Source organism: Hylaeus anthracinus, unplaced genomic scaffold, assembly GCF_026225885.1.
Source record: "Hylaeus anthracinus isolate JK02 unplaced genomic scaffold, UHH_iyHylAnth1.0_haploid 0, whole genome shotgun sequence".
Lineage (NCBI taxonomy): Eukaryota > Metazoa > Arthropoda > Insecta > Hymenoptera > Colletidae > Hylaeus > Hylaeus anthracinus.
In genome coordinates this window covers 14,213,721-14,237,040 of record NW_026533254.1, presented here as the reverse complement: position 1 = coordinate 14,237,040, position 23,320 = coordinate 14,213,721, and the positions used below count along the sequence as shown (strand labels likewise).

Here is a 23,320-nt window from a genome sequence, read left to right as displayed (position 1 = left end):
GGTCTCTCTGCTCTCTCCTCGTCTCTCTCTCTCTCTCTCTGCCCGCTCTCGTCCTGTTTGCCCCGAGAGAACTCAAGGGCCGCATACTTTACGACACCTATCTCGCGCGACAGCACGATGCATTTCTCACAATCAGGACCCTCGAAGACGGAAACGCGTCTTGTAAGACGATCCACGAGGTGGTCCGCCGCTGGCTTTCAGCCACGATGAATTTTTCAACGACCGTTTCGTCCTGCTTCCACTCCGCTGGTCCCCACCGCCCTGTCGCCCGGCTCAACCACCCCTCAGCCGTCGTGCCACGATATCACAGGGCAATAGGAAACGACCGACGATGTACACGCGAAGAGATTAGCGCGCATGTTTCCGTTCAATCGGCCCGAAACGCCGACAGCGGCTACAACCGACGGTTAGCATTTTTATTCGATACCGATTCCGCCCACTCGTTCCCTCGAGTCGACCTTAAGAGTAGGTGTCTTCGTATTCTCGAACGAACGCGTAACGGCTTACCGGAAGTGTATCGACAGCCTGGAACCATATATCCAGTTCGGCAACGCGAATGATGAGTTGCATGACCTAAAGTACACAACCTGGACTTTTATATACATTATGGTAACGTTTATTGCTGCCTTGACTTTTGTACAGTTTATGGTCAAATATTATTTTTCATTCGTGTCCGCGTAATAGTGTTTGCTCGGCAAATTTCAGTTTCCTGGTGGGTCGGATGTTAAGGAAAATGGATGATGAATTCGGAGATAGTAGTTAGAGAAACCAAAACAGAATTATATTATAACGATCAGCTACAGATAAAAATAAACATTTACTTTCCACGTGAATTGTCGATGTACAAAGCCGAACCCACGAGTAATAAACAAAAAAAAAGTAACGCATAAATCGTAGAAACGAGATCACAGCTACAAAATTGATGAAAATACGCGAAACGCTACCTCTGAGCGGCTCCGACAAGTCCTCAGGGTATCGTCCCATGGCGCGTCGTGGAACCCAGCGGCAGGTGGATTCGTCGACGATACCATAACATAGCGTTGTGCATGGGGCATAAAGATTCGATCGTATACGCGTTTCGAGGTACGTACCGTGCCACGTGACCGTACATCACCTTAACTATTTCCTGACGTAGTACAGGCCTACCGGTTCGCACGACCACGAAGGACGCGGGGCCCTAACACCGACGCCATCGACGATCCAAGGACTAACCCCATCCGTGCTCTATGCCGTGGCCGCTCGATGCATCGGGGATAATTCAAGAACGCTCTCACGACCGACCGTCCGCGTCGATCCGAGGAATATTCGAAAGATGTTGTTACTCTTCGGGGCGAACCAGGTTCCACGGCTGGATTCCTGGTCGCCGTTCCGACAATTTTAACGCGGACGCGCGCCGTAAATTTGCACTCGCCGAGAGGGGCGCGGGGTGGACGTTCCTCGGCCGGAATTACGAGGCGAACGGGAGGACCGCGAGGAAACAATCTCGCAGTTAACTGGCCTCGCCGAAGAAAACCGACTGATCGCGGCCGGCCTGGAAGATCCCCTGGATCCAATCGATAGCGTGGCCAGGCGTCGGGAAAACGTCCCTGTGATTTTCCAGCAGATGAGCCCGCAGCTCCTTCGTGAAATTCGTCCGGTATGGGTCCAGGTTCTTTTCGTGGCACACGTCGCACTCGTAGATGGTCTTGCCTGGGTGCAGACCCGTGCAGATTACGTGCTTTCGGAGGTTTTCCTGCGACAGAGAGAACGTTTGTTAAGTATCGTTGCGTGAAAAGCTTCCGTTTTCAATCTTTTTTATATAATTCTTATAGATAACATATGCATCATACAACTGTTTAACGCATTATTCAATTTAGTTCCACGTAAAACATTTTCCCGTTTCATTGAAAGAAATGTCTTGAAGACTAGGTTGGTAGGTTTAGTGTTAAATAATTACTCGTCGTCATTCATCAACCATTATGAATCATAATCGATCAACACTCGCCATAATCGTTACCGTTCATTACGATCGATACGCAATCATCGCAAACGCCATCAAACCATGAAACACCGATCATTGTCGGTTATCGTTAATCATCATAATCGAGCATCGAGCATCGAGCATCGAGCATCAACCGGTGACGATAAACCTAGTTACGGTAGGCAGATTATTGGTAATTCTCGAGGGATTCTCTCCACGTGTTCCACGGGCATAACAGTGGGAAGGAAACGTCGATGGCGAAGAGCCGCGGTTGACGCTGAGGGCGTCGGGACGTACAAGACTGTTGCGGAGTCGGTGTTGGAGCCGGCTGGGACAGTCGGGGCTTTCGTTGGTATCGGTCGACGGTGAATACCTGCGACCAGAATCGGTCTGCCGCAAACCGGACCCGTTCATTGGCTATGCCATGGTGCATTTAAAGGCGCTTTACCCTCTCGGGCTAAGTAGCTGGTCGTAGTCGTAAACATCTTCCTACCAGGCGGGCTTATACGAGCCGTTGATGGCAACGGCAACATCAAATTTAATTTCCCATAAGTAAATCTTTCCACGGGCAGCGCTCCGTGACGGTCTTGGAATAAAGACCCGTTCACACTGTCCGCGAACAGGACCGTCCGTCTCGGTCGCAAAACACGGAAAGTGAGTGGCGTCGTCACGCGATCCGCCTGTTAAACCTTTCGTTAATCCAATCGATTCCGATCCAATCGGATACGATTTTCTGCTACATCCCCGATTATATACCATCGCGGGCTCGTGTGCTACTAGGCAGTGGAATATTCCGTTTTACGAGAGCCTTCATTCTAGGATCCTCGAGCCGTTGCCGCTTTATCTTCCTTCTCGTTTATTTCCTTCCAGGGATTCCAGTCGGTTAATATTAATTTCTTTCTACCTACCTGTGGGCTACCGTGCCATAACTTAAACGTAAATGTCCCTCGTAACATGTGTATGAAAATTATCGAAAGCAGCAATAAGTCCGATATTCTCGTGCTACTCGGCCGCCGAGCCGCTGCTGGTTGTAAAATTATAAGCGCAAACTGCCTGGGATCCTTAACCCAGATCGAGATTTTATCGATGGGATACAGAATGGGCGAGCGTTTCCACTTTTTACTCGATAGCGAATAAATTGTCCGACCGCGTTCGCACAGGTTGCGCGTTCGACTTCGTTAGAGGGAGGAGCGTCTCTCAAAGGCAAATCTCGATTACGGAAAACTGATGGCAGAGTAAAATAATCCTCGGTTGCCGAGGTGCTCGACGGAGAAGAAAAAATTACTTGTCTTGTGTGGTCTTGGAGCTCGACGTTGGGGACGGTGACGGGTCACTTCGGGGACATCTTTAAAGTCACGTAGGATATTACAGAAACAGTACTGGAAATGTTAGTGTATATGAAAGAAAATTGGATTCAAAGGCCTAAGAATAGTTATACGTTACGACGAATAGATTTTGAAAGCAATTTAAATTATCAAGGGTGGTAATAAACGCTAGCAGATTTCTTTTCGTGTACACAAAGAAGGACATTCGCTCTAAACGATGGTGTTGGTAATTTTTCAATTCTGTGTCCTCGATTGTGGACGTCAGGCCTGAAAGGGTTAAGAAAAATCTGGCTATCGGCGGAAGTGTCTTTGCAACAGTGGAAGTACAAATATAAAAATTCAAAATCACAACTGTGTGTATCGTTTGGAGATTATTAAATTCTTGGCGACTTAGAGGCAGGAATACTTAACGAGTGGATCCGCGATTCAACCTGGAAGAAAATTGAAGAGGTAGATAAAAAGCGACAACAGGCGGGGGTGGGTCGGGAAAGACGCGTGGAAACGCGAAGCAGATCCGAAAGTAACTAGCGTTGCCTTCGAGAAATACCGCCACCTCGAAGAACCGAAGCGTAAGTTTTCCTCCACGGGCGAGAGGGATGGGGTCGGGATGCCGTGAAGGAGGAAGAAGAAAGGGTGGATGCGGAGGACCAAGGCGGAACAGAACGCGGCAGGGGAAGAGAAAGAAGCGTGTAACCATCCGAGGTAAATCATAAGCTGAGATGGAGGAAGGAAGGAAGGAAGGAAGGAAGAAAGGTGGCGCGTGTAATCTCGTTGACGCAGGGCAAGCCGCCTCGCTACGTGGGAGGGAATTTCGTCGTTAAATCGCCTCCGAGGCTGCACGCGCGATCCTCCCTTATTAAAGTCTTACCGAGTGAAACGATCGGCTATCGTCGATCCCGATATCCCGTCGGATCGGACCGATACACGTCCGCTTCGCAGTTTCTTACACGGAGCGATTCTCTCGCTAGAGGATCGAAACATTCCTTAAGCAACTTTTTTAGCTGCCAGATTGATACTTGGGAAAATTTCTAACAGTCTAATTTTCTGTCATTCGTCGTAGCAGCTGCCTTTGCGATCTTCATCAAAGCTCACAGATTTAGATTCTTTAACACGTCGACTGCCGGACAAATATTCTTGAAAATTTCTATTAGGATCGAATATTATTTTGACTATATTGGGGACTGCATAATCAAACATTTATCGTGGTACTTGTTTTTGTAATTTCGTCAAAGTTCATTAATTTCATTTAAATTCCTTTGTTGCTCGACTTTCAGAATTGACAGTGAAAAGGACTGTCACGTGTACGAAATCATTTGAAGCGATCAGTTATGTTATGTTCGCAATGAAGAAATACATAATTGCGTGAAAATGTATAATTTTTTATTACGTATCTCACAGAAGACAAAAGGAAAAAGAGCAAAAGAGAAAGGGGGAGAAGCAGTTGATGTAAAGGTTGCGTTGAGCGGATTCGCAAATAGCGAAATAACTCGGGGCACCGTACTTTCCCTTTCACCCCCTGGCGACTCTCCGATCTACAAATATCGCGATCGTAATCGTTATCTCGGGCAATTGCTCGATCGCGTCCGCGAGACGAAGGAAAACGATTAAAGGGAGGCTGTAAGGTGTACGGCGGTGTTTTTCGCCGGTCTCGAACGCGGCTCTTGGTACGGTTCGGAAGTGCCTACCGTTGTATCATTACCGATGCAAGACGTAACATTCGCAATTCCCCGTGCCACGAGATTACCACGGCTCAAGTTATCCCCGGCTGAGAGCCACTGGAATGAGTTTATGTCGCTATCAAAGAGACACGGAGCCCTCGTATGCGAGTCGCATCCTAACTAAAGCTTCAAAGGGCATTAGCATACCGGCCGCTCGGTATGACTGGGCCGTGCGTGTGTGGGCATCCAGTGAGCACAATTAACTCGTTATCTTATCGCGCCTCGGTGGCGGCAGAGGCGGCGGCATGGTCCAAACGTTAAGGTGTACTTTGCTTAATTTACGCCACGGAGTCACCGCGGAGGACAAAAATTGAACTGCGAGTCAACCTCCGCTCCCTGCCGCGTCCACGATACCTTGAAAACACTGGACCGATCTTTCCGCGTTGGCTAGTATAAGCTGTATAAGCTTGAAAATTTCGATTATCGATACGTAAAGCACAGGCAGAGAATTTGTTTTCCACGGTGGTTTACTGCTGTTTAAAACAATTTTTGTTCCCTGTACAAAATTCACCTTGTACTTACATAGAAAAGAATGCAACCATCTTTTCGTCGATATTACTATGCCTGCAGCGTCGTTTAAAAAATCACTTGTGCCTGGTCGCGCCTAGTCACGTTCCGAGGGAACGGAGTCGGTCGACAGCAAGTGGCTGGAAACATCGAAGCTTGCTCTGGTCATCGAGTTTTTCAATAACGTTACTCACCAGGTTGTTACTCGCGTAATCACAATGCCGACACTTGTACGGCTTGGTTCCCGTGTGTAAGCGCACGTGCCGGTGCAAATGAGAGGCGATTTTCGTTTTAAAAGCGCAGCCGGAATAGGGACAGGCACGCAGCCCCGATTTCATGGCGGTCGCTTGGTCGTCGTGGCGTCCGCAATGCCTGCAACCAAGAAATTATATTTTTATTCAGAAGATTGCGACAAATTGCGGTTCGGATTAATTCGATATAATTTCTGTTTTCGAAAATTAAAACCAAAACTTTTTTGAGAAGGGAGAACTGGAGAACGCTCGAATTCCAGAAAAGCCAAACCTCTCGAGTTCCTCATTCTAAGCGACGATGAACCCTACGAAAGGCCCCCGAGGAATGGAACGAATAGAAAAATCGCGAGTTTCCTGTCAATCGGTTCCCTGGCCAGGCGATAGGGTGGAATACGTGGCGACTCGCGGGGCGAGTTCATCGTCGCAGCGGGACCGGTGATTATGAACGATGCGATATGCGTGCGCGATATTACGAGGGAGCCATTGGCCATGGCTACGTGTATATCAGGTTCGAAATGCGTGACACGTTTAATTAAAATCCTGCGTGATTTACTCCGCCGCACAGAGTGTAAACGATAGAGACGGAACGAGATACAAGGTTGGGAGAAAGAGGGATCGGCGACAGTGCCCCGTGGAACGATGAAAAAGAGAGCTGAACAGAGAGGTAACGGGGAGGAACGAGATAGTCGAAGGGTGCCGGAGGTGGGGACGGTGCTCGGGTCAGGGATGGAGAAAGAGGGCGCAGAAACGCGGCGGCGGGAGAGAAGGAGAGAACCCGTGACACTCTGTGGCTGCGTTGAGTTCGACTCACGTAGTAAGTACTCAATTCGCGATGAAATATCGCGCCGACCATCGCCATGCGGACGATCATAACGGGTTGCCCGCACTTGGCCGGCTGCTGCACGCAACTTCCGCTTTCGACGTACTCTTTCTCTGTTTCACTTTCCCTCTGTTCATCCCACGCGCCCCCGCGCTGTTTGTCTCCCTTACGCGCGGCTATCGCTCTCCCTCTACTCTCCCCTATGGGTGCACGCGGCGTAATAAAAAATGGACGAAGAAAACGAAAAGGAACAAAAAATGGTAACAGAACGAGGACAAACAAAACAAGGTAAAGAGACAAATCAAACGGGAATGAAATTTATTAGCGAACTTTCGCCGTGTAACGTCCTTAATAGAGCACGATCTAAATCAGAAGATTTGGGAGTAACCAAATCAAATACAAATAAAAAGAAGCTGGTAAGGTTACGGTTCAACTTTCACAGTGAATCACTGTGACTTTGAATGTAACTCTATGTTACGGGATAAAGTGTGATCTGGATTAGGTGTGGATTAAGTCTGGTTTAGGTCTCTGTCTCTCTACGGTTAGGTATGAAAACTTTCTTGATGCACCACTCTGCCTTTCAACCACACATTATGGTATATAATATGATGGCTACCATGTCAACGACTTCATACGTTTCATAAAATTTTATCAAAAATTTAATAGCACGAATGAATTGGAATTACCACTGACGTATGTGAAAAGAGTAACCAACATACACGATGCAGCCATACATGAAGAATTATTTTAAACAACTAACCCACTACAGGTCGAATATTGTTTACTGCGGGCAACCTGCAAGATATTTAATTTTATATTTCATGTTGACGGTGCTGCCAATCGTTATCAATATTGTTATTGATTATCAGAGACATTCATATAGTTAAGACGTACACGTCATCTTGTGAGAACCCGAAATTATTTGGTAAAATGTATTAACGTGCGACCTGAAAGTTACACAGGCCCATAGAGGGTTAATGACGTCAATGCTTCTACACTATTTATATATTATATACGAAGGGAGAGAGAAAAAAGAAAACAGAAAAGCAGAAACAAAACGAAATAAAACGTCGAATCAAGGGAGGGGATGAAATTTATTAGCGACCTTCCACCGCACAATGGCTTTAATAAGGCACAATTTAAGTCGAATCTCTCGCTTTTGTGCGTTGCTCGCGACAAACGGGCGTTGCATATTTTCTGGTATTCCCGTTCTACCTGTCCCGCCCCCCCGAGCCCTTCCGCCCCCCCCCCCCCCCCGGTAGATAATTAAGAATCAATCTGTTCGCGGATAAGAAATCCCGGCGCGTAATCACCGCGAGGATTCCTCGATTAAAGGAATCGCGCGCTCGCGCTCAAGCGCTTTCCCATTAAGCACGGTCAACGATTTATCGCTCGTACGAAACAAATTATATCGATAATACTCGAGATTCTTTGACCGTTCGCGTTCGAGCGATCGCTTACGCGCACCGACTAGCCGCGGCCAACGCAATTAATTCCCTACTTCCTCGAAGACATCGATCATGCATCCTACATACGCGAGTCCACGAGCGCGATTAATGGCGTAGGATTCGCGGCCATTCCCGTCGAGATTCTCGATTAGAATTAATGTCAATAATATCGGTGGTCGGAGCTAGAATCCCAACGTTCCCTACGAGCAGACGCGATATCGGCACTGTACTTCAAGCGAATCGCTGGTAGTCGGTACATTAGCGTTGAACCGTAATACGTTTCACCTTGTTCGATTACGGGCTACCGACATCTATTTTCACCCTTCGAAAATAAATAAATATTTGGGAATTTTTAACGTAGAAACGATATAATCTAAACAGCTAAGACTTGAATACGCGAATATACAGAATCTTTCCGTCTAGTTACGCCGCCAACTGGGCCGCTCATTGCACAAATCGATTAACTCCATATAACAAGGTGACCTTTACATTTTTACATAAAAATTTTATGTAAATTTCCGCAGCTTTAAAAATATGCGAACGCGTAGCTTAGAGAGAAGTGATAACCATTCGTCCAAAACATTTTTTAATTCCACTACCGGAAATACCTGAAAAATGATGGCATAACTCAACAGAGCCTGTGTACACTTCGACATACATCTTGTAAACTTTGAATTGAAAAGTATTGAAACGTGTACTTTATCTTGTTTGTCTTTGGGTTACAACTACCCCGATCCTCCAAAGACAGACGAGAACATGTTATAATGAACGAATATGTATAATTTTATACGTATTCTGTAAATATATTCAGTGTGGATGTGCGATACAGTTCCATGTGTTTGACGTAAGTGTGCTGTAGAATTTTAATTGAACGTGGCAGTAGAACTGAAAATAAGAAAGTCATCCTGTTATCGATTGTACCGTATTTATTCTACGGACAGCATGATCTATAATAAGTTATACACGATTCTTAGTATCTGATTGCCGGTGCAATACATCGTGCCGTCTACAGGATAAATACGTTACAATCGTTACTGCCATGGTTTTCTTCTATTTACATTTCTACCTTTAGTTCCAATTAGTAATATTCTACAGTACGCATACATCATGCAAACAGAATTGAAGAGCTGTTGGAAACATCCTTTTTACTCAAACCATTTTACCAATCAAAATCATAATTTATTACACCGATAAAACAGAATTTTTTTCCTTTCAGTATCAACTTTTTCTGTGATAAGTTTCATTACGTTACTACAGGTTGCCTGCTTCCGTTAGCTAGTAGATAAGACCAGCACAAGGTTATTCTGTACATACCTGCGCAATTGCGTTTTCGTTTTAGCCGCATAAGAACAATCTGAACAGTGGAACCGTCTTTCGGACGAAGAGCTGTCGTGCACCAAGCTTCTGTGTGATTTCAATTCGGAGGCTGTTCGAAGCACCGTCGGACACCCCGGAAGTCCGCACTTGTACTTCTTCCCGGCGTGCCTCAGCATGTGTTGCCGCAGAGCGTGTCTGAAACCGAAAGAAGAGTAAACTAAAGTCACGAGGTACAAAAAGGACTCCAAAAGGAGCTTTAGTATTTCATTTTTCAATAGCAAAACACGCCTGTCGGCGAAGTCCATGTTTCGGATGCGGATTAAAAATTATTATCCATACACGGTGCGTTTGCTCGTGACAGAGCGGCGTACCTAATGACTAGAATCGGTATAAATGAAAAATGGTTTTTAAAATATTTTTCATTGCGTTACAATAATTATATACGTCTACAGCCCGCGATATAGTTGCGGAGTGCAAACTGGCCCCCGGGGTAAAATGAATTTGACATGCCTGCTTTAATCCTTTCGCAGAACGTATTTTACACGATGGTACGCCACGTCCAGGTATAATTAATTGATATTGAAATAAATAATAGCGATTTGTACAATCCCTCTTTTACACGTTACTCTCCATGAAATATCTGGATTAACCATTTGGTCTACAACCACGAGTGAGACTCGTGGTAAGGAATTTGGTCCATAAAGTCCGACTCGTGGTACTTCGTATGGACCTTCAATGATAATTTCCAGACTACCACCCATGAACATGTACGTCAGGCCAGAATTTCGTTTCAAGATAATTGGAAACTACGTAATCTAATATTTCTCGACGGTTCATTTTCGAAATTAATTTGTTCAGAATAGGTCCAACCCGCGATCAGGAGGAAACACAGGCAAGTAGTTACAGAAGGAGCTCCTTGTCACGTGCCACGCATACACGGTGCGCGCGCTGAAAGTATTTCACGGGATTCGTATAATTTTTCGAATACCAGTAACCGCGTCCAGCCGGGACGCGCGGTGTTGAGAATAATGATTTTGCGGCTTAAAGAACCGCGTTTTCGTTAAATTCAGCGCGTAATAAGACAGCACAATGGTGCCCACGAATGCATGGTACGCGTGTGACCATCGGCTGTTCGCACGCCGTACGATCCGATCGCAGCTGTTGCATCCTATATCAACCTGCCGGCGAGCGCACACAAGAGCTGCACTTTAAATAGTTTCTGTCAAGAGGTGACGATCTATACGGTTACTGAACTCACTCCCGGCACGTAGACCGAGTGAACCACTCCGGAGCTCTCACATTTCTGCTCTTCTTTCACGTTTCGATTCGATTGACAGAATTTCAGGGCTGAAATTTGGCTGAACGGTGGAGATAGTTGGGCATTGCACCGACCAGAGACTCAGATGAGAGATGAGAGATGAGAGGGAGCCTTTTGATGAGGATGAAACTTGCGTACAATAGTAAAAACACGTTAGTCTTTCTTTATTACTAAAAAAAGGTCTAACCAAAAATAAATTTGTACAAAGAAAATATTTTCACAGAAACTTGGACTCGAATTTCCTTTTCAGTTATTTTTTCTTGATTCATAATTGTTATACGTAAACATATATAGCACTTATAGCTCCGAGCAACAATATATCTCTTGGTCCTTTTTTCAAAGGGTTTTTCCAAAGGTTTAATTTGATACATTTCCTTCTCATTGAAACGCATTTCCTACCGCAATCCTCCTTTCTTTACTCCAATTATTTATCACAAAGAGGTCCTTGAACCAGGAACGCCCGCTACAGGACACCATAATTTACCACCCCTACTAGTCCTGCAGCAACTTCGTTGGGACGATCGACAGTCCCTGAGTGAGCCCTTATAGTTAAACAGGGAACAGGTTGCGTGACTGCCGGGTAGAGATGACGCGCGTAACGAGGATGAAAACGGCAGCAAGGACGTCGGTGTATACCGGGATCCTTCGGGGCCTAGTATAAAACTAAAAGCTCGTCGATGTTATCGAAATCGGCAGCAAATTTCCGAGCGTGGTAGCCACGATCTTCACTTACGTATCTCCCCAGGCCGCTGTCTCGGGATCTTAGCACCGGCAAGCGTGGTCACCGTGCCGGGAAACCTACCGCGGTAGCAGAACGAAGGACACGGATCGGGATTTTTCGAGATGGCAGCTCGACGATACCGACAGACTCCACGAGCGCGCCAACAGACCGGACGAAGAGGTAACCGTGGAGAGAACGAAGGACAGGAAATCGAAGAAAAAGAGGACAGAAAAGGAACGAAGGGAAAGGAAAGGACAGAGAGAAGGGAACACCGGGACCAGAAGAGGCTACGAGATCTGGGCCGTCCTAGAGGGAGTCCCGGCCTACCCAATTGGCTACGCAAGTGTAACGGCAACTTTTACAATGTCAGGATATACACGCCCTCGCACGAGCTTAGGACGTACCATCTCGTACACCTGCGTCCAGGTAGTCCTCTGCAAGTGTACGTTTCCGAGTCACCAGCTTAGCCGCAATGCCACTCGTTGCTCCTTGCTCTTCTTGTTCGAGTTCCTCCGTGTACATGACCCGGACGTGCTCTAATTTTTCACATAGGGGTGAGAATGAGACGGCGGTTGCGGTGGCCACTTTGAAATGTATGTCTAAACGACTGGCACGGTGGTTGACTTTGTATTTTTAAACAAATCCACGTAATAATCTTATTCTTGAAGCGTTTCTTGAAACTTAACCCTTATGCTGTCGGAAGCTGAAGTTGATTAAGAACTTGTTGTTGAGAAACCTTGAAAGTTATCTTTATTTGTTTCAATTGTCAGCATTTATCGGTAATTTATTTTTTGGCTTCAGCTGTTTATGTAGCTTAATTTTTTGGTTTCATTAACTCATACATACGCGGAGAAATTGTGGGTTAGCTTTCGCTTTCACAGCTTCATATAAAACAGAATATCCTTGCGTAAACACGAGGTACAGCCAGAGGCTGTTTTGAAACCTAATCTCGAAGGTATTGCACGTACGATTACATCTAGGAAGAGATCCAGAGATATAAATCTAGGAAGAGTTATACGAAGTGTTGACGGATGAACGATCTAGTGGGCGTGCTTAACCTTTACAAGGAAACTAGCACGTTCGTGTACATTTTCAGTTTTCGAGTTATTTTGAACCCTGTACCGTAGAGGTGACCGCTGAGATTCTGAATAAATCTTCATAATTAAATTGCTCAATGATGTAGCATGAAAACATCGCCTTGAGATTGATGGACGTCGTGGGACGATTTATATTCGTGTTTCTTCTGAACAAAATATGTCGAATTGAAGACAAATAAATAAGGAGATACCGACGACAAATAACAGCATCCTTTAAGGACATTAACTTGATATAATTTTTGTACAAAATAATAGCGATGAAAAATGGAGTAATTAGTTAATACGTTGTAAATTGTTTATTGATATCGAGTAATGACAATTCAGAGATCGTAGTCAGAAAAGTGAAATTCTTGCAGCAAAAAAAGACCCGCGGTCAACGTGTTAATGACGTTGCATCGCGACACTCGACTTTTCTTCAGCACATTTAACAAAGAATGGACTTCATTTGCGAGCGACGGAGACAATACGATATCGAAACGCTAATTTGCCTAAAAATCTATCGAGAACGACGACGTCGAGCCGGACGACTGGGAACGCGTCGCACCGGTGAATTATGGCATCGAGAAATCCCGTGTCGTCGAGCCATTCCGAGGGATTGGAATCCCGATAGAACAATATTAATATGGCGACCGACAAAAGCGCGTCTCGCGGCAACGACATTGACGAAAGAGAGACAAAACGTAGGAAAGGGAAAGAGGAGCGTTCTCCAGGCATGTGTTTCGGTGGAATGTCGCAGGCGTGACAAGAGGCCGTTAAGAAGAGTCTCGGGCCGATTGGGCAAGCGGATGCGGTCACTCCGGATGATTTAGCGCGACGTCCACCGTCATCTCGTGAAATATGTGCCGGGGCCGTGGCTCGAGGTCATTTAAAAGTCTAATCCGCCGTCGGTGCGATCGTCGTTATGGTCGTCGATAACGGACGCGATTCGTTGCGATGGGATCCACGGACGCAACCGCGATTCTTTCCGTCTTCTTCCAGAACGAAAGAACGGAACGAAGATGAAACCGACGAGGCCAAAATGGAGGGTGGAACCAAATGCGGAGGGCAGATTTTACTTTTCGTTATTTATGACTCTCGATACCGGGCGAAAGTTATCTTTCGTAATATTACTTTCAACTGTCGAAAACTGATGTTGTGTAGATGACGGGTAACGTTTGAAAATTGATGAATTCTGTCGGTACTTTTCAGTAATTTACGTTTTAGGATGCCGGATGGAATGTTTGTATATCGTTAGTTTATAATGGAATATATTTTAACAGTGGTTTCTATGTGTATGCTACAGTATTAGAAATATATATTGCACTACATTTATATTATATAAATATAATATCTTCTTGAGAATGGCTCTTAGACTCTCACTTAATAAGTAAATTGAAAGCTATTTCCAAAGCGATCACAAGTATAAACCTAATTCGAAATTAAAATAACGCGTTACTTAAATAATATTTAAAATAATATCGCTCTAAAAGTGACCAACTCCGACAATAATAAACACATATACCCAGAAAGGGATTATTTTTCAACATTTTTCCCGTGAAATTTCATTCCGACATCATTTACGAGCGAAAAGAAACATAAAACTGTCAGTGAAATCTTTGGATCGGGTCCACCGGCACCGTGGTTCGGCGTGTTTAGCAGTGTTCCGATGGCGGCCGGTTAACGTCGGTTCTCGGGCGATCGACGGGTATAAATCTCGGCGATGATGGCTGATCGACGCGCAGATAAGAGCACGCAGTCCCCGGCAATCACGAGGCGAAAATTCGTATAATTAAAACGGAGGAGTTAACGGTGGCGAGCGCTGGGGAGTTCGGGCGTCCGAATCGAATCGAATCGAATCGCGAGCGAGCGTGCGAGCGGGGGCAGCTTCGGTCATAGATCGAGCGGGCGAGTACGCGTTTGGAAGGTAAAGTCAGCCAGGATCCGAGCGACGTACAGGTTAATATAGCCTCGATCGTTGTTGGGATGGGAATGGCGGGGCCGTTGGTGAAGCGATCGTGTACTATCCGAGAGGAGGGAAGCAGGATGGGAGCGAGCGAGCACGGGCATTAATTAAAAAGGTTGCGCATTAAAATGATTTGTTTTAATTGGCTGAACGCGCTGAGGTATTTATGGCCTCGCGGTCCTTCGCTCGCTGGCTCTCGGTCCCGTCGGTCTGCGGCCTCTACAACGAACGTCGACTCGAACTTCTTCTCTTCGTCCGTGTCTCTCCTCCTCTTCGTCCTCCTCCGCCTCGACTCTTGCCCCCTTCCTCGGACCTCGCTCGTCCCCGTCGTTCCTCGGGATCTCGTCTTCTTCTACTCGTCTTCCTCTACTCGCCTTTCTCGCCTTCCTACTCGCCGACATCTTTCCTTGCCCGTGCTAAGTCCTCTCCGCGCCCTAGTCCCCTCCGCCCCTGACCTCTTCGATTATCTCGAAATCGGACGATCGTTCATTCCGACTAGCCACGAGAGAGCTAAAAGCCGATTCTCTTCTGGCGCGGAGCGACCGAGGGCGATTCATAAATATCGGGCCCACGACAAGTGGATCTTTATTACCGCGAATGATTTACAAGCGACTCTCTGCCCGTGCTCTTTCTTCGACTCTGTCACCGACGTATCCCCGGGACTAGCCTTCTTTTCGTCCAACGAAAGAAATACACCGCTCTCCTCGTAATTTACGAATTTTTCGCTTTCCACGAGAAATCCGGCGTCTCGGTTGAATTATTCGATCCCTCGAGTCTCGTCGACTTCGAACCGATTGACTTCGAATCTCTCCCCGCCCTTTCCTTATTCTCCTCCACCTACTCGAGACCCGCGTTATGGATACGAGAAATAGAAAACTTCGAGTCACAACTAACATCTATATTTATACTATCGATGCGTACCTATCATAATACCTAATATATTAGGTTATATATTAGGGGTACTTACAAATAATATCGTCTTTTCCAATGTTAAAAACAGTACCATCTGCCAATAATAATTTCACTCGATCCATTAGACATTGGAATAACTCGTTACTATATACAAACGGTGTAAAATATGGTATAAAATGGTACGTATTGGTATATGTTGTGCTTGCCTCCATTTCTCTGATTTTTATTTTGCTGTTGTTATCGTATTTGTTGTATTCGTATTATTATTATTAACCCTTTGCACTCGGATGTCCCCCCGAGATTTACTTTCTGGACAAATTCCGAAATCGAGCCAACTTCGAAAGAGTCTCGCAAGCGAAGGTGAAATATGTGGCGAAACCTGGAGGAAATCGGGATCGTGCATGGGTCGTTTGAAAGTGGATCGAAGGCGACGCGATACGATGCGAGCTGAAACGGTTAAAAGGCAAATACTCGAAGAGTCGAAGTCCCGAGTCTCAGGCTGCCGCGGTGGGTGGAATCAACGTTTCCAGCGGACGATGGCTAAGGTGGGATCGTGATGGGCCGTGATGGTGGTGTGGCCGTGGAACGATGCCGAAGAGGAGGCTGGACCAGAGTGAACCGAAGGTGATGCATGGCCGACGGTTCCTACGGCGGGGCCGCAGACGAAGAAATAAAGAATAAGAAGAATATCCGCTTCGTCGGGTCCAGAGCCGGCCCCCTGGAGCAAACGCTGTCATAACTCAATCCCACCTTCGTCCGTTCGTACGTCTGTACGTCCGTACGTCCTTCCCGCACCGGTGCAGGTTGCACCTGCCTCCATCTTCCTCCATCCTGAGGTCCTCTCTTACCATCGCTGACTCCTTTCCCTTCTCTATCCGTCTTCCTCGGAACCCGATCTTGATCATGGCGAAGCACCCTCTCGACGTAGAGTCATCGAGATTCTTCCTCCTTGCTCGTTAGATTCCATCGAGATTTCCCTCTTTCGACTTTTTTAGCATTCGATGCGTGCATCCGCGTACACCTCCTCGAACTCACTTTTGCTCGTGGGCTAATTTGCACTTTGATGGCGTGTCGTCTAGCGCGGATGTATAATTAGTCTACCAATGTCAGGCATATATCGGAGGACAGTTTTCAGGCTTAGCCGGTCGACAGCAAACTTGGCGTGGAATTGAAATGAAAACGATCATATTCACGGGAATGAGAAACGGGTAACGAATAAGCGTTGCAAGAAAGTGTAGTTAACACATTCGCGTCACTTCGAATTCTATTCCTGGTTCCCATTCCAAATTATGAAAATCTTTTTACTTTGTACACTACATATTTACAACGTTGATAGTTTAAAACATATTTTGTAATTTTCATCTTCGCCCTGACGATCTATTACAAATTTCGTACTATTACGAATTTCGTCTTTTGTCTTCTAGTTCAATCTGATAGATCCGTGCATATGTATAATTAATAAAACAAATCTACAGACTTATAAATATTGCACGTTTTCCATCCATAGAGTATATTAATATAAACAAACACATACGACATGTACGCACAATGTATTTTACAAATTAATACGATAATATCCAGTATATTCAGTTTTGCATAATCGCGCGCGTTTCGTATCTCACGTGTACTTTCGCGTATTTTCGATATTGAAGAATGGTACTTTCGATCACATAGGTATTTTAATAAGAAATGAATAATTAAATATGGAGATTCTGCTGGCGCATGTTAGACATGCCTGGGATGTAACGCGAACAGCATCCTGGAGAGAGAAACGTCGGCGCGCGCTAATTGAGTCGAGATGCACGATGTTCGCGTCAAATTGTATCGAACGATTGGAACGTGCACTCCAACTTGATCCTTCGATCGAAATTCCACGTTTGATTCGATCCCTGTAAACAACTTTTTGCTCTCGCTGGACGAACACGCACACGAAATCGGGGACCACCGACGATCCGACCGGTTGCACTGTGATCAATTTTACCGATTTAGGCGGCCAAAATAATAAAGGGAATTTATAGGAATTTTTTTCCTAAATAATGACGAGGCGATACAATGTTTCAACGGTTCGGTTTGAGTCTTCATTTCGATTAAAATGAATATGAATAAAGGTGCAACGGAATCAAAATTAACATAAAAGGTTTACGATGGTATGGATTCATACTAAACACTGCTTTTATTTATTTTTTCTTATTTAGTAAGAGTCTCTGCTGAGTTACAGTATATAATAATATCACAACATGATCTATGAAGCGAGTAAATCTCTGATCTTTTATTCAAGCACCGCCTCAGTTAGAGTCTCATAGTCTTGTCAATGTTAAATTCTTCTAAACACAATTTTGCAAGCATTTAAGAAACACTATGTATTCAGAAAATGCAACAGATAAACCTGGTCTCTTAGAACTTATAAAATAAAAAGCATAATGAATTTCGTCTATTCCGAAAACCATTCTCCTACACTTTCGTCCATCTACATCATTAAAATTGACCACGGTGGATTGTCAGTTTAACGTCGATTTCAACTCGAAACGAATTCCAACGGTGCTCCCCACGTCAACGTTACCGCGATCGAGGCGAGAACCGGTTCGACGCATGATTCACGCTTCGTTTAAACGGTATAAATTGCCCGACTCCGGCCGAGATAAAAGCTCGAAAGACGAATCACACCTTTAATTATAGATTTCTCACATTTTCGCAAACCGAAGAATATATCTGGGAGCGCGCAATCAATTCTTGGAGAAGCTTGACGCGAGCGGAGAAATCGCGTTACACGGGCCGATCAACAGCGTTCCCGATCCTCTCGACCCTTCCAGCGATAAATCTTCTCGACGAGAGACCGGTCAAAGCGGGGCTCGATCGGCGGGCATCGTTTGGATTTGGCGCGAACATGAGCGCAAATCGGGACAAACGATCGAACGACCGAAACATCAGACTCTCCGTCCCCGAAAAGCCAACTTGATTAGCTTGTACGTGACTGCACGTCAAAATAAGTTGAAATTCATGCGCGAAATCCCAACCGAAGGTGGTCCCGCTGAGAACAATCGAAACGGAGTTTCGTGTTCGGTTATTTTTAAGAACACTAGAGAGCAAACCCATAGACAGCGATTTTTTTAGATCTTGCTTAGTTACGAGCGTCAAGGATGCGGCGCTAGTGTCGCAGCCCGCATAACCTCCAGAGGTATTCATTCGAGAGGATAACGATACCTACAGAAAGCTATTATCCCATTCACTGTCAACTACCAAATGTCTCGTAATTTAAATTGATTGCAATTACTCAAGGGATAAGTTTATAGCATCTTCAGTCACGAATTATTGCGAAAGAAGATCGTAAATTTTCTTTTTAAAACGCAAATTTAATATAACTTTTTATTATCAAAATAATATCCTAGATTACACGACTGTATTAAATCTTGGCGCCCAAGGCAAAACGAATGAATTAGTTAATCATGTTTTTGGCAGTCAGCTTAAAATGCAGCATCTTATAAAAGAAATATGGCTCTTGATATAGCCCATATGGAAGTGTTTACTTATTTCTTTTTGACACTTTTAATTGGCTCGATTCAACCCTTACAGCCGATACCAGGAACACCTACAGCAAACGCAACCATAACGTTTGATTTACCTGGCGTTGGTTCAATACCATTGCCCACTTTGCGGTACCTAACGCTGTGGCGTGTAACTATCGTATTACACGATACTGAATTCACGTGTAAATTTGTTCTAGTGGATAGCTTTGTTGTGGCGCCCAATAATAGACCACTGAACACGTTATTAGGTGGTAATAATCAGGCATGAATATTTTCGTCACGTGCCTTTGAATTTTACATAAAAATTTGTCACGAACTTTCTGGGCAACTTAATAGTTCACTATATACGCGCACTTTGTACATATCATACTTTGTTTCTTTCAGTTTCTTCCTTTGTTTTACGTAGGGTCGAAATTGTCCAACCTTTATCGATCTATCGATTAGCAATAAAATTCTTTAGCATCGGGTAGATACGTTTTCGTTCCTTCCATCCATAAATCTTCGCAGTGTTGAGAGTGATCAAAACGGTGTCCATCGACGGATGGGGTTCGGATTTGGCGCGAATAGGCACAGCAAATCGGGACAAACGGTCGTACGGGCGAAACGTCAGGCTATCCGGCCTGAAAAGCCCCTGGTTGATTAGCTGGGTACGTGACCGTGCGTCAGAATAAGTAGAAATTAACGCGCGAATCCCAATCAAAGGCGGCCCTGGCGGGGACAAACAAAACGGGAATTTCGTTTCTGCCCATCTCCGGGGAGTGGTTTGTTAGTCCCGCATTTGGCGCTGATGCTGTAAGTCGGCGAGAGCAGAAGAGAGAGTGAGGAAGAGAGAGAGAGAGAGAGAGAGAGAGAGAGAGAGAGAGAGAGAGATCGCGAGGGGAAAGGAAGGGTGGCGCGGAACGGGAAAGAGCGAGAGATTCTAGCTGCCGCGTCAGGGAGATTAGGGGATCGCAGGGTTGGTTGTTGCCAGTAAAGCCAGCGTGGGCAGGGAGCGGGGAGGGGTGGTTAACGCTTCGCAGCCGAGGCTCAGAATAAACAACAATATTATAACGCGAGCTTAATTGCGCCAGAGGGCTCGGTAACGGGCGCATAAATCGGAGCAGCGAGCGCGCGCGCCCTCGAAACTACCCTCACCCCGTCCTTCTCTCTCTTTACCTCCGTCTTCGTCTCTCCGATCCGCCACCCCTGGAACATGTACCAGTCTTCCACGAGCCGCTCCCGGAGTAGGATTCATTTACAATAAACATGTCCTCCGCTAATTTCGTCGGCGGAAAAGGAGGAATCTCCAGAACGGAGGAGCGTCTTAACCGTAACGTACGTCGACGTTTCTGCCTTCTCGTTCAGCGAAGACGATCATTCGTTAGGGGAAGATCGCGAGTTCTTCGTTATCGGGATATCCTCCGGCAGCGGGTGGCTCGGTTACGAAACCGAATTTCTACGCGGATAGTCGCACCGCCCGGTGCTCGACCCGGACCCATTCGTTACCTTTCCGCCGCCTTTCGCGATGGCGGGAAAAAATTTTAATTAAATAAAACAACGCCGGGACTGGAACGGGCCGTATTTTTTATTCCAGTTCGGCCAGGATCCGGGCTTCTTCCCTCGTTACCGCATTCGCCGTGGACGAGCTTTCGCGCGCGCGTATCGAGGACGGATTCCAGGAACACTGGCCACGACCAATAGACGCTGCGCTGAAAAATTTCAACGAGACACCTCGAACAGGCGTTATGGTGCTTGCGGTTTGGCGACGTTTCAACGACCCCACGGCGAACAGGGGACCGGAGAACAGGGGACGACGAAAGAAACTCGTCGCGGTGGAGAAAGGTGGAGGGACGGTGCGATATACGACGCCGCTTTGCCTATTGGGAGCCTGTGTTCCTAGCTTATTTAATTCCGCCACGTATTTGTCAGGGGTTTATAATTCGTTAATTTATGTTACTTTATGTTTTTGCTCCAGAAAAATAACCGAACTCGTCCAGGGTCAAAGGTCCCGGTGAATTCTTGCGCGAAGTCACGGAGTTTCCCGAAGAATCGCGTTGCCGCGCGACAGGCTACCGAGTCGGTGGCTGCGTGGCCAAATAGGCCGTTGAGTAAAGCGATACGATACGGCACGAGGAACGCGGAGCGGGATAAAGAGTCGATGATGCGATGCAGGCTAGGTCGGGTTAGGCGGACGGACACGGAGCCGTGCAAAAGGACGGAAAAAGAAGAAACGCAGGGCCGACGGTGGTGGATGGAAGTCGGGGCTTCGGGGGATACTGGGTTTCGAAAAGAGCCGGTAAAGGGATAGAGAGAAAAGGAGTGGCAGAGAGGGTGGGAAGAGAAGTCGGGGAGGAGGAGCGGGTTAGGTCTGGGTTAGCGGCCCGGGCGCTGCTATATCTACGCGTCCTCGACCGCAGGCCTGTTTTATTTTATGAATCGCAATATTTCACGCGACAACTGGACTCGCGGGGCGGTCACCGCTAAACTGTCTGCATACGGGGCCGTGCTTACCGCGTGCCACCATACCAAACCATACCACACCGCTGTACCATCGCTACCGACCACCATTGCCACCACCACCACGGGACGAAGAAAACCCATGGCCGCGTACGTACGCGCTCGAACACACGCTCGTTCTTGCGACACAATGCGCGCACCGGGAGGACACCTCACTAATACATTTCAATGCGACGAATGCGGTGCAACAGCGTCGCATTGTTCCTCGGGGGGCATGCAGAAATCTTTCCTCCTCCTTTCTTTTCCCTTCGGGGGCGGCCGGAGGAACGGACCGTAGAGCCCAGGCCGTTTTGCTCTCGGTAGCGCGGACAATCCCCCGCGGGATTCGCCGGCCGGATGTTTAAGGGTGCCTACGGGGTGATCCGTAAAGACGACACCGTGCCTCATTAGCAGCGCCGACCGGAGGTGAGAGAAAACGATACACTCCTGCGCGCGCGCGCACACGCACACCGTTCAAGACAATGGCGGACCCCGAGGCTGGACGGTCCTACGGGGCTACGGAGGACCTCGAAATTTACGATGATCGGAGATTTATGTACAGCTTCAATCCGAACATGCCTCGCGGTCGAATTAATTGCGCGACGCCATCGTACGGTTTTCTCGTTATCTCGAATCCAGTAGCGAGCTGCCTGCGAGCCTAGGTCGATCAACACTTTCCATCTTGATCCTTCGAAACGATTCGTCGAGGAGATTCTGTTGGAAGGACACGTCCGACTGGCTAAAAATTCGATCGACGATACTCGAGGTTTCTCTGATGCTTGACACAAAAACGGGAACACTCGTGCGCGAGTGTGCTTGGCTTGCTGAGGGTTGGTCATCTATAGATGGGGCGCGTTTGTCGCAAATGGTAGCGCGAATAATTACTTTAATATTTTTTTATAATTTGAATTCGTGGCGTATTACAATATCATTAATTTATTTAATATTTATTTACGGCATGAAGGAGTCAAGTACACTGCCTTTTCTTCGCGAGTATACTCGTCAATCACAGCCGACTGGTTGAGGATTCTTCCCTTCGACGGATTAAGTTGAAGTTACATCCCAATCCAATAGGAATAAAATGTAGTTCTTAGAGGAAGATCTTCAATGAATCCACAATTGGTGTATTTACCTCACGTTTAATTTGACGTTACGCGTTGTTTATTGGCAGCGTCGAGTATGTCGCGGAAAAAGTTGCGTTACTCGGGATGATCCAATAGTATCGGGTACCGTGATCCGGTCGGATGTCACCATGCGGCGCGGTAACGCCAATCTCACCCAGTATGCCTATCTTTACGGCGTTTACCTGACCAGCTACGAAGGAGGTGGACGCGCCATTACTGCTATGGAAGATAAAAGATAGGCGCGCGCCACGCCGCGGTCCATATATGTAAATACCTCTGGGGAACTCGCGTACACATCGTCAGGCAGGAACGAGAGGGTTGCCGGTGAGTAGAACGCTGGAAGGGACCGTGCAGGAGGCAGGACGACGGAGGAGAGGCGAAGAGCGCGGGGGTGGAACGAAACGTACGGTCAGTAGCTCGCGTATGTAACATACTATCTTGAATATGCGCATACATCGAGAATTGCCCGCTTATTCTGAGAATTGGTTAGGCGATCGAATGCGCGGGAGCTGCCCGTCTTCTCGTAATTACCTCCCTTTTCTCTCCTTCGTTCCTTCCTACCTCATCCCCAACCGCCACCGATTTCCTTTCTTCTTTTTCGACTGCTCGCGTTGCCTACCCATTTTTCGACTTTTTCTTCTTCTCTTTCGCCGCGAATCTTGCCAACGTTGCGCTTTCGACGAAATACCACGGGATAGACACGTCGAGCTTAGTTTGCGATTGGCTATCGCGTCGAGTGCCTCGTGCGTGTAATTATTTTTAAACGATTGGCCATGTTTGAAAGTACATCGGTGGGAATTCTATCAGTCTCAGCGCGAACGTTACTTCTTACGATATTTCGACTCTTGAAACTGAGACATC

General features: G+C 46.5%; 1 protein-coding gene across 1 annotated transcript in view; it reads right to left on the bottom strand.

The window, feature by feature from the left end:
- Window positions 1-520: 520 nt before the first annotated feature.
- LOC128894429 (zinc finger protein 729-like) overlaps window positions 521-23,320 on the bottom strand; it is a 49,264-nt gene continuing 26,464 nt past the window's right edge. Inside the window, exons 7-9 of the mRNA XM_054156159.1 lie at window positions 9,344-9,541; window positions 5,705-5,882; window positions 521-1,732 (exon numbers count right to left, since the gene is read on the bottom strand). Of these exons, the coding sequence (XP_054012134.1) occupies window positions 1,490-1,732; window positions 5,705-5,882; window positions 9,344-9,541 (619 nt within the window). The 3' untranslated portion in view covers window positions 521-1,489. The remainder of the gene's footprint in view (window positions 1,733-5,704; window positions 5,883-9,343; window positions 9,542-23,320) is intronic.